Consider the following 14,827-nt stretch of genomic DNA (forward strand, 5'->3'; position numbering starts at 1 on the left):
TTGGACAAAGTTACAAGATTTTGAACTATCCTCCTTACACGCAACTACACTGGGTTGGAATTTGGGGTTTTGGAGTTTGGGACCAGCACTGTGCTGCTTCGCTGTCTTGGCATTGCTGCTTGTGGAGACCAGCTCAGCGGTGTGTGGTTTGTGGAGAGGAGCTGAGGAAGCAAGACAGAAACTTTTCTTGGCTGAATGTCAGATCCCCTAATGAAAGTCTTTGGCTCAAAGATGTACCACTGTGTTTTTGTGTTTTCGTTTATTTACTGAAGTATTCAGCTGTTTATAATAATGGGAATCCTTTGAGCGCTCAGGGCCTCGGGGCTGTTTTGTTGGTTTTGTTTTTAATACTTTTTGAGACTGCTGAGACACAAAGAGACCAGAAAGTCACAGCTAGAGCTGGATATCCTCTTTTCTTTCTTATCCTTTCCTTCCAGAATCTTGTTGAGAGATCCTCACCTCTGCAAAATATTTACCGTGTATTGCTAAGTAACTTGCAGAAGGAGGTGCTGAAAGAATGCAGCTTGCAAGCCAAATTCAAGAGGCATTGAAATATGGTTGTGGTACACCCACATGTCCTCTTTTTACCCTACGTTATTATACACATACATAAAGTGTAAATTACTACTGCATAGTTACATGCATCACTGAAGAAATGCTGAAATTAATGTTGTTGAGTTGCAGAGTTGTGAGTGAATGGTGGTGCAGTCATGTAGTAACTTTTCTTTCCGCTTGATCTTTGTGCAAAGGAACTGATCTATGCTTGGGATAAATCAGAACTGCATGGGAAAGGCAGCCATTGTCTGCAGGAAACTCTTTGTTGTACCCTGAGCTAGGTGGGAGGAGGAAGTGATGATCTTTAGGACAAGGGGGAATGGTTTTAAACTGAAACAGGGGAGGTTTAGGTTAGATATTAGGAGGAAGTTTTTCACACAGAGGGTGGTAAAACACAGGAACAGGTTGCCCAAGGAGGCTGTGGATGCCCCATCCCTGGAGGCATTCAAGGCCAGGCTGGATGTGGCTCTGGGCAGCCTGGTCTGGTGGTTGGTGACCCTGCACGTAGCAGAGTAGTTGAAACGAGGTGATGCTGTGGTCCTTTTCAACCCAGGCTATTCTAGGATTCTGTGATCTCATGCCTCAGGGCAGCGGAGTGTGGTGTTGGAGATTGAACTGAACTGTATGAGTGCATCTGCTATATGGCATGAGAGATTGCAGCTCCAGTAGATACACTTTGATTTTGTCTTTGGCTTTATTACAAGGCACTAGACTGTTATTATTGTGGGTGTAGTGATTAATCTTTTTTTTTTTTTAATTAAAGAATATGATGCATCATGGGCCTTTTAAAATCCAAGTAGGATGAAGAATTCACTGCAGATGATGCTGTGGAAAAGCTTTGCAAGAGAAGAGCAATCAAGTAGGGGTAATTAGAGTTACTGTTTAAATATGCAGAATGGAAAAAGCGTATCTGGAAAAGCAGAGTGAAGTTTATAACAGTGGAAGACTAATGTAAGAATGATTTGTAAGCAATAAAATTACATCTCCCTGTCTTTGTGAGTACAAAATAATAAGCATTATGGAATAATGGAGGCTGTAATAGGTTATAAACTTAGTGATATGTGATTTTACCATTAGATTTTACCTGAAGGGGATAGATTGTCTTTACGCTGGTTGTAGCTGAGCTAAGTGAGGATTACAGGTATTTGGGATGTGTGCAGTAAGGGAGGAGAATAATTGCTCAGATAATCTGCTAGCGGCTAACTCAGAGTAATGATGTGAAGCTGGACTCTGCTCACTGGTTTAACATCTTCCTTCTGTTCAGCCTGAGTGTTTGAAAGACTTTGGAGGGTGGAGATATGAGTCCTACTGCTTTGTGCCATTTATAATGGTTTGGTGAAGAATGGAAGAATGCACCCTTAAGCACAAACCTTCCTTGGCAGGGAGGTAGGTAGGATGGCCTTCAAGTTCTTCATCATCTCTGATTTCTGTAAAGCTGTCACTGTTGTCACTAATTAACCTCAGTGGGTGGTGCAAGCATTGCACATCTTCCAAAACTGCCATTGTTACTGCCTGCTTTTTAGTTGTGGAAGCAGAAAGAAACCAAAGCAAACTTGCACATGAGTAGAGGTGCTTAACCCAAAGGTCCTGGCCAGCTTCCAGGTGAAGTAATTAACTTCCACCTTCTTGAATTCCCTCCCGTTTTAATTGAATTAGATATTCTTCACCTTTTGGCTTTAAGCTCAGTTGCTAAAACAGCAAAGTTTTTCACTGTAGCAATCTTTATTTCATATTAAATTATATTATCCCTCTAGACTGTTTTAATTGTACCAGGTGTTTCAGGAAAGCAGTACACAAGGTCAGCCAAAATCTCACCTGCTTTTAATTGATTTTCTTTGCTGTGCTGAAAGGCACTCATTTGCTGGCACTCCTGATTGCTCTCTCTCCTGAAAGGGCTTGTAGAGGCTGTGTAATCAAAGAGAGTTTAAAATAACGTAGATTTCCACTGCACCTTGGAAGCCCTTTCTTTGCCTGCTTGTAGCTTCCATCTCACTTGTGTTGTTGCTGAGCTCTGGGGCATCACTGGCAGGTGAGGCTTCATGTGTGCTCACTGAGGATGCTTCCCACACTGCAGAAACAACTTGTAAACAAGGGAATCCGTGCTGCCTCTCCCCTGATTACAGCTTAGTTTCTAATGTGCCAGGAACTTCTGTTCAGGCACTGGAGCCTAAATAATTGATTTCTCACTGTGTGCCATTGCACTGCGTTTTGAAACCCAGGTTCTGTTGTTCATGTGTGCTGTGATTCTGCAGTGATTTTAATTAATGAGCGCAGATATCCTAAAGATGTATGAAGTACGGGAGTGAATACATGGTTTAATTCTGAGAAGTTAATATGTGGATGATACAAATCTTTGATATGGATAAAATTCAGATTAGTTCACTTGACAGTTCACCTGGCCCTAATGATACCTAAATTTAGAACTTGCAAGCACCACTGCCTGTAATCAGAATATGTTTTACCCTGCATAAAATAGAATTACTTCAGTCAATTCACATTATCTAAGTCTGAATTTTGTGTCTGTTTGTATTTAGTTGCTCTCTGCTGATGACAGAGCTCTGTTTGGCTTTTTGTTTGACCTGGGCATGTGCATTTTTCTTAGTCCTACCAATCTTACATTGTTCAGTGTACTCCTGATATTGAAAATCCAAGGTTCGTGGACCTTTAATAGGTTATAAAGTGCATTTCTTGTACCTCTAACATTTACTTTTGGGCACTAGGGTTTTTTTTTTTCCCAGATGATAACCTGGTACAGGATTTTGTTGGAGTTTCCTATTCTAACCTCTCTGAAAATTCTTGAAAGAAGAGATGTAAGGTACAAGATGTGCAAGTATATCTTTGTGGGAATGTCTTAAAAAGAAGTCATGTAATGAACAGATCTGAGTCTTTTTTCTTTTCTCTTCTCCCAGTTGAGGAGTACATATCTTGCAAGCAATTGCACAGAAATCTTTTTAAAAAGGAGAATCCCACGCATGCTATGGCCAATAAAAGTGCTTTCTACAGCAGCCTATTGCTTTTCTCTGTATTAATTCCACAGGATCTCAACGAACTGACATAAAGCTTTTTTTATCACAGGCTTGATTCTGTTGATACGCGAATAGGGAGGGTAAAAACAGCATCCTGTCTTCCATCCTCCTGGATTAAGCATGATGACAGCTGCACGACGATGCAGACCATAGCAGAGGGACAGGCAGCACGGAGAAGGAAGGATGCAAGAAGTGGATTCTTAGAAATTGTTTTCCTTCTGTTAACTTAGTGCATTTCCTTGTATTTCAGTTCAGGCTTGCTGTCTGCTAGAGGAATTCCTTGAATTCATGTGTGCCATCCCTTACTATGGGATACAGCACAGTAGTGCTGCACTGTACGAGACCAGTTTATGTTAGATAAAGGCATAGGTTTGCTGTTGCTCCAGCTTGATTTTTTCTTTTTTTCTTTTTAATTAATCTATTTGTCATGTGTCTTATGTTTTTTTCCTTGAATTGAGAGGAATGCATTCAATTTACCAGTAAGAGATGCATGGGTTTTGCACTGCATACTTGTTTTCTTGATGATGTATTAAGCAATGGGTCCTGAAAAGCTGCAGATAGTGTGAAGATTTGCAGATTTACACCAGTGATTTTTACTGTTTTATAGATGGCCCTTAAATGCCTTGCAGGTCAACTGTTTTTGAAATGGATAAAAGCGTGCTAATTCCTTCAAGGTAAATCAGAAGGATTATGACATCTAGGAAGAAGAAACTGCCAGACGGTTCATGAGCAATAGGACCAGGGCTGACCCAATAGCATCTCTAAAGCTTCCAACAGAATTGCCTGAGGAGGCTGCCAAGAAGCCAGATGCTGCTGCTGGAAAAATACCTTCTGTAGCTTGGCATTTGTCCTGTAATTGCTTCCAAGAGAGAGTAAACTACAGCATGACAGTGGAAGGTGAATGGCTCCTCTCTGCATGCGACTTAGGTAATTTTAAAAAATGTTTAGAAAATAAGCATGATTTTGTGATGCATTACCACTCAAGTAGGTGTAGTTTACTCATCTAGCTACTTAACTCCCCCAGCTGAATAATATCAAGAACATCTCTCATTTTTTTTAGTATTTTCTTTTCCTTTTTTTTTTTTTTTTTTCCCCCTGACATTTTAGCCTGGCAGTAGCTTGGTATTTCTTTTCAGTAATTCCTTTGGCAGGATCTCTAAATGATCTCTTAGGCTTTGATTCTTCCAGTACATGATGCGGCCATGCTTGAAATCGTTGGGTTAGGGTTTTGTATTTTGTTTTATCTTGGTTCATTTGTATATTTTCTAGCAGTGAAACTTCTCCATTAAAACCTCGTAGCCGTTCCCAAGTACACTGGTCTGGAATCGCTTGTCAAATGGAATTATCATTGTGAGCAACTTTGCTGGTATGAGGGTGTGAGCTTTTACATGGGATTGTCAGAAGTATTTCTGTAACTAAGGCTCATTTACTGGGATATTTAAAATCCTGATGTCCTACAGTTGTTGAACAACAGCGTAACACCAATTTTTTGCCTGGGTGATGCTCGCGGTCCCAGAAAGCTTTTTATTTTTTCCCCTTTTCTCTGCAAGTCAATGAACTTTGGTAGAAGTCTGGTCACTAGGCCTGGTGTAGTAAATCAGAAGTCCATTTATAGCGAGGTGAAGTCCTTTGATTAGTTTTCCTCTTACTTAACTGTCATGGACAAGGGCTGAGCTCTGACAAATGGCAGCGAGGAAAGATCCTGGCAGAGGAGTTTTTGTTGCTGACAGAAAGGAAGTTTGCTTTACTGTGGTGTCATGTCAGGAAGCATTCAGGAAATTGAAGAGCACGATGTATAGGTTAACTTATGGGACTGAGCAAATGTAAAAGGAACCTGGAAGAGTTGGTGTGAATTCATGTCCTCTAGGAGGGCCAGTGCAAAGCATTGCTTCAAGATCTGCTTTAGAGTTCAAAATGTAGCATGACTTAGACCTTTGTGGGAGTTGTGTTATATTTTATTTAAAATGAATTAGGACTTGACTCCCAGTTTGGTATTCCTTGCAATAGTAAGAAAGTGATCTTGAAATTAAAAGAAGAAGCTGATTTAAGATATTCCTGTAAAGGACGGGAGATGAGTAAGCTGCCTTCAACTTACCATGCAACTTTCAATCCTGCTGAGCTGTCCAGGATGTGAGGCATTTAATTCCGTAACCTTTTCTTCCAATTAGGAACACGGATTCTGATTGCAAGGAATTTGCATTTAAATATAAAATGTGGTGTCTGTGACATTGCCATTACCTTCTCCCTGGTGATGTTCCTGACTGCATACTTCCCAGCTTCCTTCGGCGTGATGATTGCACCACTGCGCTTTAGTAATCATTTAACAACTCTAATTACAGAATACTGTGATCCCAACTGTGTACTTTGTCCTTTTTCCCTTCTCAGTCTTCGCTCTGTTTCTTTGGTGTCGAAAGGATCACAAAAGAGCCGTTCTCCTGCTTTGCAAAAGTAAACTCCAAAGACCCTGCTTTGGTAACGTACAGATTTGCATTTTCGCGTTGCTTTAGAGCTAATGGCAGAGTAGTTTAGACCAATAGGGGTCAGTTGGTTTGATGTCGTTTACATCAGTCACGCCAGCATAACTTCACTGACACTAATGCAGATCCACCAGCATAAAATTGGTGTAACTCCAACTCCATTAAAACCCATGGAGTTACGCCAATAGAAATCAAATGCAGTGCTATCGATTTTGTGCTGGTGTGGCTTTATGGGCTGTAATGGAGGCAAGGCAGCTTTCTGCTGGTGGAGGTCAGAATGCAGCCAGGGTATGCCTGGGTGGTGTCTGAGCATTTACGAGCTTGGGTTCTTGCTTGCTCTTACTCAGTGTTATCAGAAATTCTTTATCTTCTCTGCTTTGGGGTCGGCAAAGGAGTATGTGCATAGAGGAAAGTCTGAATGAGGGGACAGCTGTTAGCAAACCCCATGGAAGGGGTGGTAGGTGCTGTGTCCCAGAGCTGAAGCTGGTGCTGGGCTGTTGGAAATCAGGCTGAGAGCAACTTTCAGTTTGAAAGCGCTGAAAGAAAAAGTACCGATATGTTTCTCTTGGTCTTCCAACCAATTGGTGCAAATCTCTTTGGTGCTTTTTCTCTTTGCATCTTTAAAAGTATCTGAATATCCTTCCTGGGAGAAATGGTGAGCTGACATTGTGTAGTTTGTCACGAGCACCAAAGTTTGAAAGCTCACAAACTCTGTTACAGAAGTGTCTTTTGCTTTGCACTTATTTTCTAGAATATGTGTTATAAAATAGAAACTGTTATATTTGATGGAACTCTCAGTAATTTCCCATTCAAAATGTTTATGAAATCAGTTCATTCGTGTGAACAGTGTCTATTTCATCCAGTCAGCATTTTCTAAGAGAAGGTAATTTGCAGCACTTCTGGTGAATAAGCCGTGAAGTGCGGTATTTGCCACTACAAGGAGTGATTTCCAGGAGGAATTTCAGTAATTATTCCTGCTGTCATTGGAGTACTAATAAACATCTCACTTTGGAAATAAGCTGTAGGTCAATTTTTTGGCAAGATGCTGTTCTTGTTGTAAATCAGCTCCGGTAGTGCTGCATCTGAGGTGCGCATAGCATGCCTGGAGATGCCCTAGAGACAGAGTAACGAGGTGTTGTAAACCACAAAGAACTTAATAAACTGGTATGGGCCACAGTTGCTTGAAGGTTATTTTGAAAACAGGGGTTTGAAGAACTGGGGATTTGAGGAACTCATCTTGTTGGGGGGGAAAACCCAAGGATGAAAAACCTCCTGCAGCAGCACGGAGCTGGTGTGGCGTGCCGTCTGTGGGTCTCCATGCGAGGCTCTGTGCTCAGGAGTAACAGTTCTGTCCTTGGATAGCAATCCTTCACACTTGAGCTGTTTTCAAAGGTCTTTTAAAAATAATTTCGTTACTTATATTTTGCCCTTCTGATATTTCAGGTTTTGCTTTACACTTGCAAAGTATGTGCATTCATATTCTTTTCAGGTGATTTTAGGGATGCTTTGGAGGAAAGGAATTTCAAAGCTGCAGGCGTCTAAAAGTAAGAGCTGAGGATGGCAGTAGGATTTCTGTCAAACTCCTGTGTGGGAGGTGCCAGCCTCTCATGAAGGACCTGCTGGATCCCACTCTGGGGCCATGGAGAACCTAAATACCTAGGGAATGCCAGGGCTTAGTTACAAAGCCTTCCTAAGGCTGCTTTTCCTTTACATAAGCAGATGGAAGCTGCTTTTAAGAGAGGGAAATTCTGAAGTTTCGAAGCCCTGAAGCCACAGGGAAGCATTCAGATCATGCTATGTGACCTCTTGTCCCTTGGGATGGGGGAAGCCCACCCTAAAGGCTCTCTGAGAGCTCAGTGGAGTGTGGCTAAGAAGACAAAGAATTGTGCAGAAATCGTGGTTTTACACACACACAGCTGAGGAATGGGAGGTTCAACCTGTGCTAATCCTGACAGCGGAGGGAATCTACAGAAGTATTTCTTCACTGAGGCTTTAGGTCTTACGTTGGCGTAGGAGTAATACAGAATGCAGGCTTAAGACTTCTCTTGGAATTAAAAGCCAGTTAATTCCAAAATGCACCGATTGTGTTCTTGCTGTATCCACTTAATAAGGGAATAGAGAATATCAGTATTTTGTTAAAACGAAGAGCTTGGAATCCTCTTTAGGAAAAGCTGAGGCATGCACATAGCATTGTAGTAGCTGGGACAGGAGCGAGGCGCACAAGAAGATCATTAAGAGCGGCTACATTCAAGATTAGAGCTTTTTAATATTATTGTTATCATTATTAAAAATGCTGCTAACAAAATTTTCCCTTCAGAGCAAGGAAATGTGGCAGAGCTGCTCGAGGCTTGTGGCATCTCATTGCTAGAACACATGCTGCAGTACTCGCCACAGTTGGGAGGCTGTAGTATTTAACAGCAGTGACCTAGATTGGAGGAGACAATAAAAGCTGTTGCGGTGAGGAGCAGATTGACTGCCGTTCTCATCTGGGTAATAAACAACTGAAATATGGACAGGGTATGGAAGTTTACTAATGTAGCTTACATAAAGGCCTATACTTTGGGAGGAATTGTCGCTGTAGCAAATTCAGTTTGAACTGTAGCTTGATCTGACAGATGTTTATGTGTTCCTGTTACAAAGATGTCTATTGCTTTATTCAAGGATCTCTGAGCCCGGGAGAGTATGACCTGATTAGGTTTTAAAGTAAATCAATATGTGAACCTGTCCAAAAATAGACACGCATTTATTTTTTAAAATATTACTCAGTGGGAGAGCCTCGAGGGGATATAGCTTTTCTGGAGAGTTTCAAATGAGATGGCACTCATACGTTGTTGTCTTAAAATATTCAGTGCTGTTCAGATATTATTGCTCCAGCTATTCTGTTGATAGCAGCTGACAAGAGGAGATGAAATTCTTGGTGCTTTGTACCCAAACACAGCCTTTAGGACTCTGAAACTTGCTGAACTCTTGACCCTGTGGGTAGTTTGTATTTCGTTCAAATTTTTCTTTCTTCTGATTTTATTGTAAAGGGACCTATTAGAAATATTTTCCTTTTGTCAGGCGGTTCCTCTTGGTGCTTCGTGCCAGCTAACCTTTAGGAAAACATAAACCCAAACTCTAGAAAAATAAACTGTCAATCCAGCTGTGACTTGAGAGATGCTTTAAGTAAGTGCCACTGAACTGGAAAGGCTGATGCATCCCTACTGTGCTGTAAAGCTGAATATGAAATGGGGTTGTGCAGGGGGAGGGGATGGGGACGTGGGCAGCAGGGGACATCTGTTCTCTCCCTGTTTGCTGGGGGATTGCAAGGATTGGTGCAGAGCTGGCTCCTGCAGAGGAGTCCCACAAGCGCCTGCCTGTGGACTCCTTGCCTTCCTCCATTTCTCCTCGGTCAGCCTTCACTTGCATTTCCATTTCTGCTGTTTTCTTAACTAGCAACACCAACAATAAACGTTTTCAGTTTATGAAAGCACTCTGAGAAGGTGTATATAGCAAGCACTCCAGCTTAGATTTGTAAGTTGATTGGTTTTTTTCTTCCTCCTTTTTGCTCTTCTGTACTTCCTCAGACTCCACAGAGGAGAAATGCGGAATTTCGTCTTTTGAAATCAGTTCAGCAGATTTGGAAAAGCTATCTCTGAATATTCTGTAACAGGCATACAGATTTGAAGAGCTTATTAAAGAAAACCCCTGACACACTTCAGCTATATTAAATCACTTCACAGGCTGCGTGGCAATGTAATGTTACTGAAGCATTTTAAAATGTGAAAAGAGGCTGGATTTGAAAGTACGAGTGGCTTCATGGCCCTTGCTGTGGGAAGTGATTTAAACTGTCCAAGTTATTTCAATTTTTAAGTGCATTACTTCCTTAAATTACTGAGAAGTGCCATTAGCAAATGTATTTAACTGCCGTTAATCTCTGGCCAGCTAACCAGCCGATATGCTGGGTTAATTTCTTTATTAAATGCTTATTTAATAACCGGGCACCTGTTCAGACAGTGCAGATGGACTTCACTGTAATTGCACTAATAATGGAGAACGCTTTCTCCAAAAGAAGGACAAGATGAAGTGTTCAATGAGGGAGCATCGTGAGAAATGGCTTTGGGACAGCGTGGTCTGCCCTGAGCAGGCCGACAGAGCAGGCAGCTCATTGTTCTGAGCAGGAAGAGCTGGAGCAATGCTTTAGTCTTCACTGAGTTGTTTAATCCTTGCTTATTGCTTGCTGATGCAGCCCGAGCTTCCCCAGCACACATCTGCTGGGGCTTCACAGCCGGAGCATTTCTGCATCTCACCAACAATAAGCATAGCTTTCCCCAAATGCTACCGTTTTGCCCCTTGGAAGTAGTCCTATGGCATTTAAATCTTCTGTAAACTGTAAGTTGAATTAAGTGTATTTTCAAAGATGTGTATTTACAGATAGGTATTTGAAGGAATAAGTGCTAGGTGGGTGTAAGGAATTTCAACTTTGCTAAACAGAGGCAGATTCTTTTATACCTGAAACATGCACATTATCATAAGCAAGATGTATTGTGTGTTCAGTACAACAGATGTGTACGTTTTTCATTTGACTTTGTTCAAGTAATAGAATGGAAGTATTGAAAGAGCATTTGAGGAGTACAGATGTGAGTTTAATATCTGGCAAGATGTTTTCACCCTGTAATTGCACCATTTAAGAATTGAGATGCAGAATTTGTTGCTGTTGGTGACATTGCCATCTACTTCCCAGAATGTAATCCCTGGCCTCCAGCTGCTGGCTTGGAAGGATGGGGCTTTATGCACTTCTAGTGTTATCTCTCACCCTTGGAGACATCTCCAACAGCCATAAATGCCCGTGTTTAATCATTTACAAATGCAGACTGTGGAATCAGGCATTCTCTGTCTGTAGATAGGGAATTTCATAGGCTTCATGAGGTTGGAAAAGACGACTAAGGTCATTAAGTCCAACTGCCAACCCGTCACCATCATGCTTACTAACCACGTCTCTCAGTAATCTTGCAATGCCTTATTATTATTATTATTATTATTCATGTTTTAAACTCAGAAAATGACTGCTACTTTTTGTTTCTTTTAACAGCACTCGAAGGGACTGAATGAGATGAACTGTTTGGGTTATAGTGTCTGAAAGGCTCAATTATTCTCTTGGAGACATATTCTAAATGAGCCTGACCGAGATACTGGATCTGTGTGAAGAGGACTAAGGATATAGGATGTCAACTGAGACAGAACTTCAAGTGGCTGTTAAAACCAGCACAAAGAAAGACTCCAAAAAGAAAGGTAACGTCTGGTTTCTCTTTATCTTTATGTATCTCCTGCCACCTTTTATGCGTCTATGGTTCTTCTGTTGTCTATGCACTCCATGGAAGTAAAAGTTGTTGAGTGGAAGTCTTGCCTGGTCTGAGAACATATAATGTCAGAGAATCAAATCCTATATTACAAAAATATGTTTGAATTGTAAGGAGGAAATTCTGTGTTACCCTCCACTACTTTTTACTTCACTTGCAATTGTTTCACAAATGGAAACACGGCTAACAAAATGACTTTTACCAAAAGATAGCTGTTTTGCTTTGTTGATAAATACACTTCTAAAGTCTTTGTTTCTACTTCGTTTTGAACTAACCAGAGCTTAAATGGGCTCTTTGTTGCTGAAGTTTCAGTCCTGCTGACATTTTGTGAAGTTACAGAAAACTCAGTAGCAGTCTATAGGGAGATCAGACCAGTAAAGGAAATAGAGAAAAGGAGAAGGAAGACCCAGAGAATTAAGGAGAAGATACGAAAATGCATGGCTGGGGGATTTCAGATTTATAACTACAAATTTACATTAGATTCCAGGGCACTTATTTGGACTGATAAGCATGAGATGTGTGTTTGTATGAGCTCCTGAATAGGAGTTCTGTAAGACTTTGGTGGAGATTTTCATTCTTATATTTCTGTTGGTGTTTTTATTGCTCTTCTTTTTTAATACCATTGAACTTGGAAACCAAGACCTTGAATTCCAGTGGCAATTCATGCTGTTTGTTGTAGCTGTTTTGTATTTTTAACCTACAATGTCGTTGAGATTGAAGCTGAATTTAACGTGCATTACTAAAGCTAAAAGGACAAGTAGTAAAACAGCAAAACCAACTCAATAATCTAACAGTTTTCATACTTGAGATAAAAAGATTGAAACCTGTGTGCATTGCAAATTGAAATCATGCTAGGTATCTGATAAATAACTTGTTTGGCTTCTGGGCAGCTATACCATTTACTGTGGTGATTCTGCCAAGCTGGTGAAGACCTTGTGATTGGGACAGCTTTTGTATCAGAGATCTTGATATTAAACTATTGTAAAAGCCGCAGCCATGGAATGGTTTAAAGATGTATTTCAGTGGATGGCTTAGGGTCCTTACTGCTGTAGGCTTCAAATCACATGGAAGAAGTGGTTCATTTGAGATAAAAAGAAGCTGTAGTTTGGGAAGACATAAATAGGGGAACTTTGATGTAGACAGGAGTGTGATCTGAGGGAGAAGCTCATCAAGGCAAGTAGAGAAAGTAAAACTGATAAATTTGAAAATATCAGGTTTTTTTTTATGTCTCAGATAACATCTTTTTGATGTGGGTCTCCTATGTTATTTCTTCTGCTGGAGGGTGAAAGTTTTGCAAAGAGCAAACAGCTGTTATAGCAACTCGATGTTTGTTAATAAAATTTCATAGATCATAATAACAGGATGCTCTGCACAAAATCTGATTCTAGCCCCCACATGGAAAATCTGAGAATTACCTTTGCTGCTGAGAAAAAGCACAAAATACATTCTGTGGCAGCAATCAGAGCTCTCTGCAGCAGGCAGAAGTGTCTAAAGAGCTAGAAGGGACAGCGTGCAGCAGTGCATCTCCAGAAATGATCATGCTCAGTGCTGTGGGCACATCTGCTCACATCCAGCCCTCTGGAAGCCACGCTGTACATGGAGTGCTTTGGACAGATGAGGTGTACAGTTCTGACAGTGTTTGCTGTTCCAATCACATGCAGTGAAAAGTCAAAAGGAACTTGGTATGTTCATTTGTTTGTTGCTGGGTTGTGTGTATTTGTGTGTATTTCAACAAATGAGCTCTCTGTTAAATGTGAATGATGGATGTGTGGCAAGCAGGAGGCTTCTTTCGTGAGTTCATTAATGCAAGCAGCAGCAGGTAGCAAGCACTGGCATGAGGTTTCTTGTGTCTCTCATCAGTGAGTTTGATTATTCAACAGAGCTGAGTACTCCCAAGAAACTGCTCTCTGCTTTATAAACAGAACTTTCAGCTCTGATGTATTTTCAGTGGCTCAGGTTTTGTACTTCCACAAGAGCCATACAGCTAGTTCTGTTCAACAGGTGGGAGGGAGGATCTTCCTACCCTTCATTTCTGCCCATCTGGGGGTTCTCCTGCCGGCTGCAGTAACAGCACTGCACTGAGACAGAGCAGTGAGCTTCATAAGAGTTTCCTTGTCGAATGAACTCCTACAGGTGTATCCCGTGCTGAAGATCTGTGCTGCAGATGGGGCGTGTGGCATTAATGCTCCTGCATGGATACGGATTTTATGGGATCTTACTTTCAGAACAAAGGTCTCTTTCTGGAGTCATATGCAAAGCAATTCCCTTACAAGTGATTATTTAAAACATTTCTCATTTGACATAGTGTTTTTTACAGCCTTAGGTCTTAAAGTCCTTCCTGCAAGTCTCTGGTCTTTCTGTTATCATCAGAGCTGGTTTGTAAGGCAGTTTTCTGCTCTATTAGTAAGAGAATTCCTAGAGTTAGGACAAAAACTTACATGTGGAATCATCTCAGAAGCTGCCGTTTAAGTAAAATCCAGCTGTAAAACTCCAGTGTTCTATAGAGAAGTTCAATACCAACAGATAACATCAAACTGTAATTTTTTAATCATAGTATTATCACCATGGGTAATCTTAAAAATAGGTTGTTGAAAGCCAAGTCCTTATTTTGCCTTATATTGACCTGATTGATGAATAAATGCTCCAGAATTTGATGGGCTCTGGCAAAGATAGTTGCTCGTGTTCTCAGCACACAGCAGGAATTTAACTGACTGGAAGGTGTTGCTTTTTGCTCTGTGTATTGTCAAGGTGTTGAGCAGCTGGGGACCCATGTTTTGCTGTGACCTGCACAACCCTCCTTCCTTCACTTCACTCCATCTTATGAGCTTACAGCGCACTCGATGTTATTAGAGGAGATTATATTGCTGCCAACCCCAACCTCCAGCACTAATCTTCGTGCCACTCTTGCCTGATATCTGCTGGTAGCTGTGTTGTAACCACGGTTTTTAAGAACTTGGTCAAATTCTAAAAGGCGTCCTGAAGAGGTTTCATGCTGGTCTGTGAAATGAAATCATGCAAAATCCTCAGGAGATTTAGAAAGCTCTGGTCTCGGACTTCCTTGGTGATTCCTTTTGGTGTGTGATCTTTGCCAGAAATCATGGATTCTTTAAGAAGAATAAGAAATAACATTCTAGTTTGTTGTTTTTTTTTTTTGTTTATGTTATCTGGTTCATTGAGCGAGTGAATAAACATCATGTGTTTGTAGCATTCCTGTTGGGGGAAAAAAGAAGTTCTTATTAGCCAGAGCATTTAGATATATAAAACACGGTTATACTGTAGTACATGAGGGGGTAAAAGGCCATTTTATAAACATGTACAGATTAATGAATCAAATTGAAAACAAATTGCCTTAAGCCTATTGGAATTAAAATTGATTTAGAAGCTTCTTCGGGGGAAACGTGATGCATTGATGGTGAATCCACACTAACGA

The 14,827-nt window shown here is 40.9% G+C and overlaps 1 protein-coding gene across 4 annotated transcripts in view; it reads left to right on the forward strand.

Annotated features, from left to right (window-relative positions):
- Positions 1-11,262: 11,262 nt before the first annotated feature.
- Positions 11,263-14,827, forward strand: part of DAB1 (DAB adaptor protein 1) — a gene marked incomplete at both ends in the record, with an annotated part of 88,141 nt that continues 84,576 nt past the window's right edge. For all 4 annotated transcript variants that reach the window (XM_079535721.1, XM_079535722.1, XM_079535723.1 and 1 more), the window contains one exon: positions 11,263-11,329. In XM_079535721.1, coding sequence (XP_079391847.1) covers positions 11,263-11,329 — 67 coding nt within the window. The remainder of the gene's footprint in view (positions 11,330-14,827) is intronic.

The sequence above is a fragment of the Tetrao urogallus genome, assembly GCF_951394365.1.
Source record: "Tetrao urogallus genome assembly, chromosome: 5".
Taxonomy (NCBI): Eukaryota; Metazoa; Chordata; class Aves; order Galliformes; family Phasianidae; genus Tetrao; species Tetrao urogallus.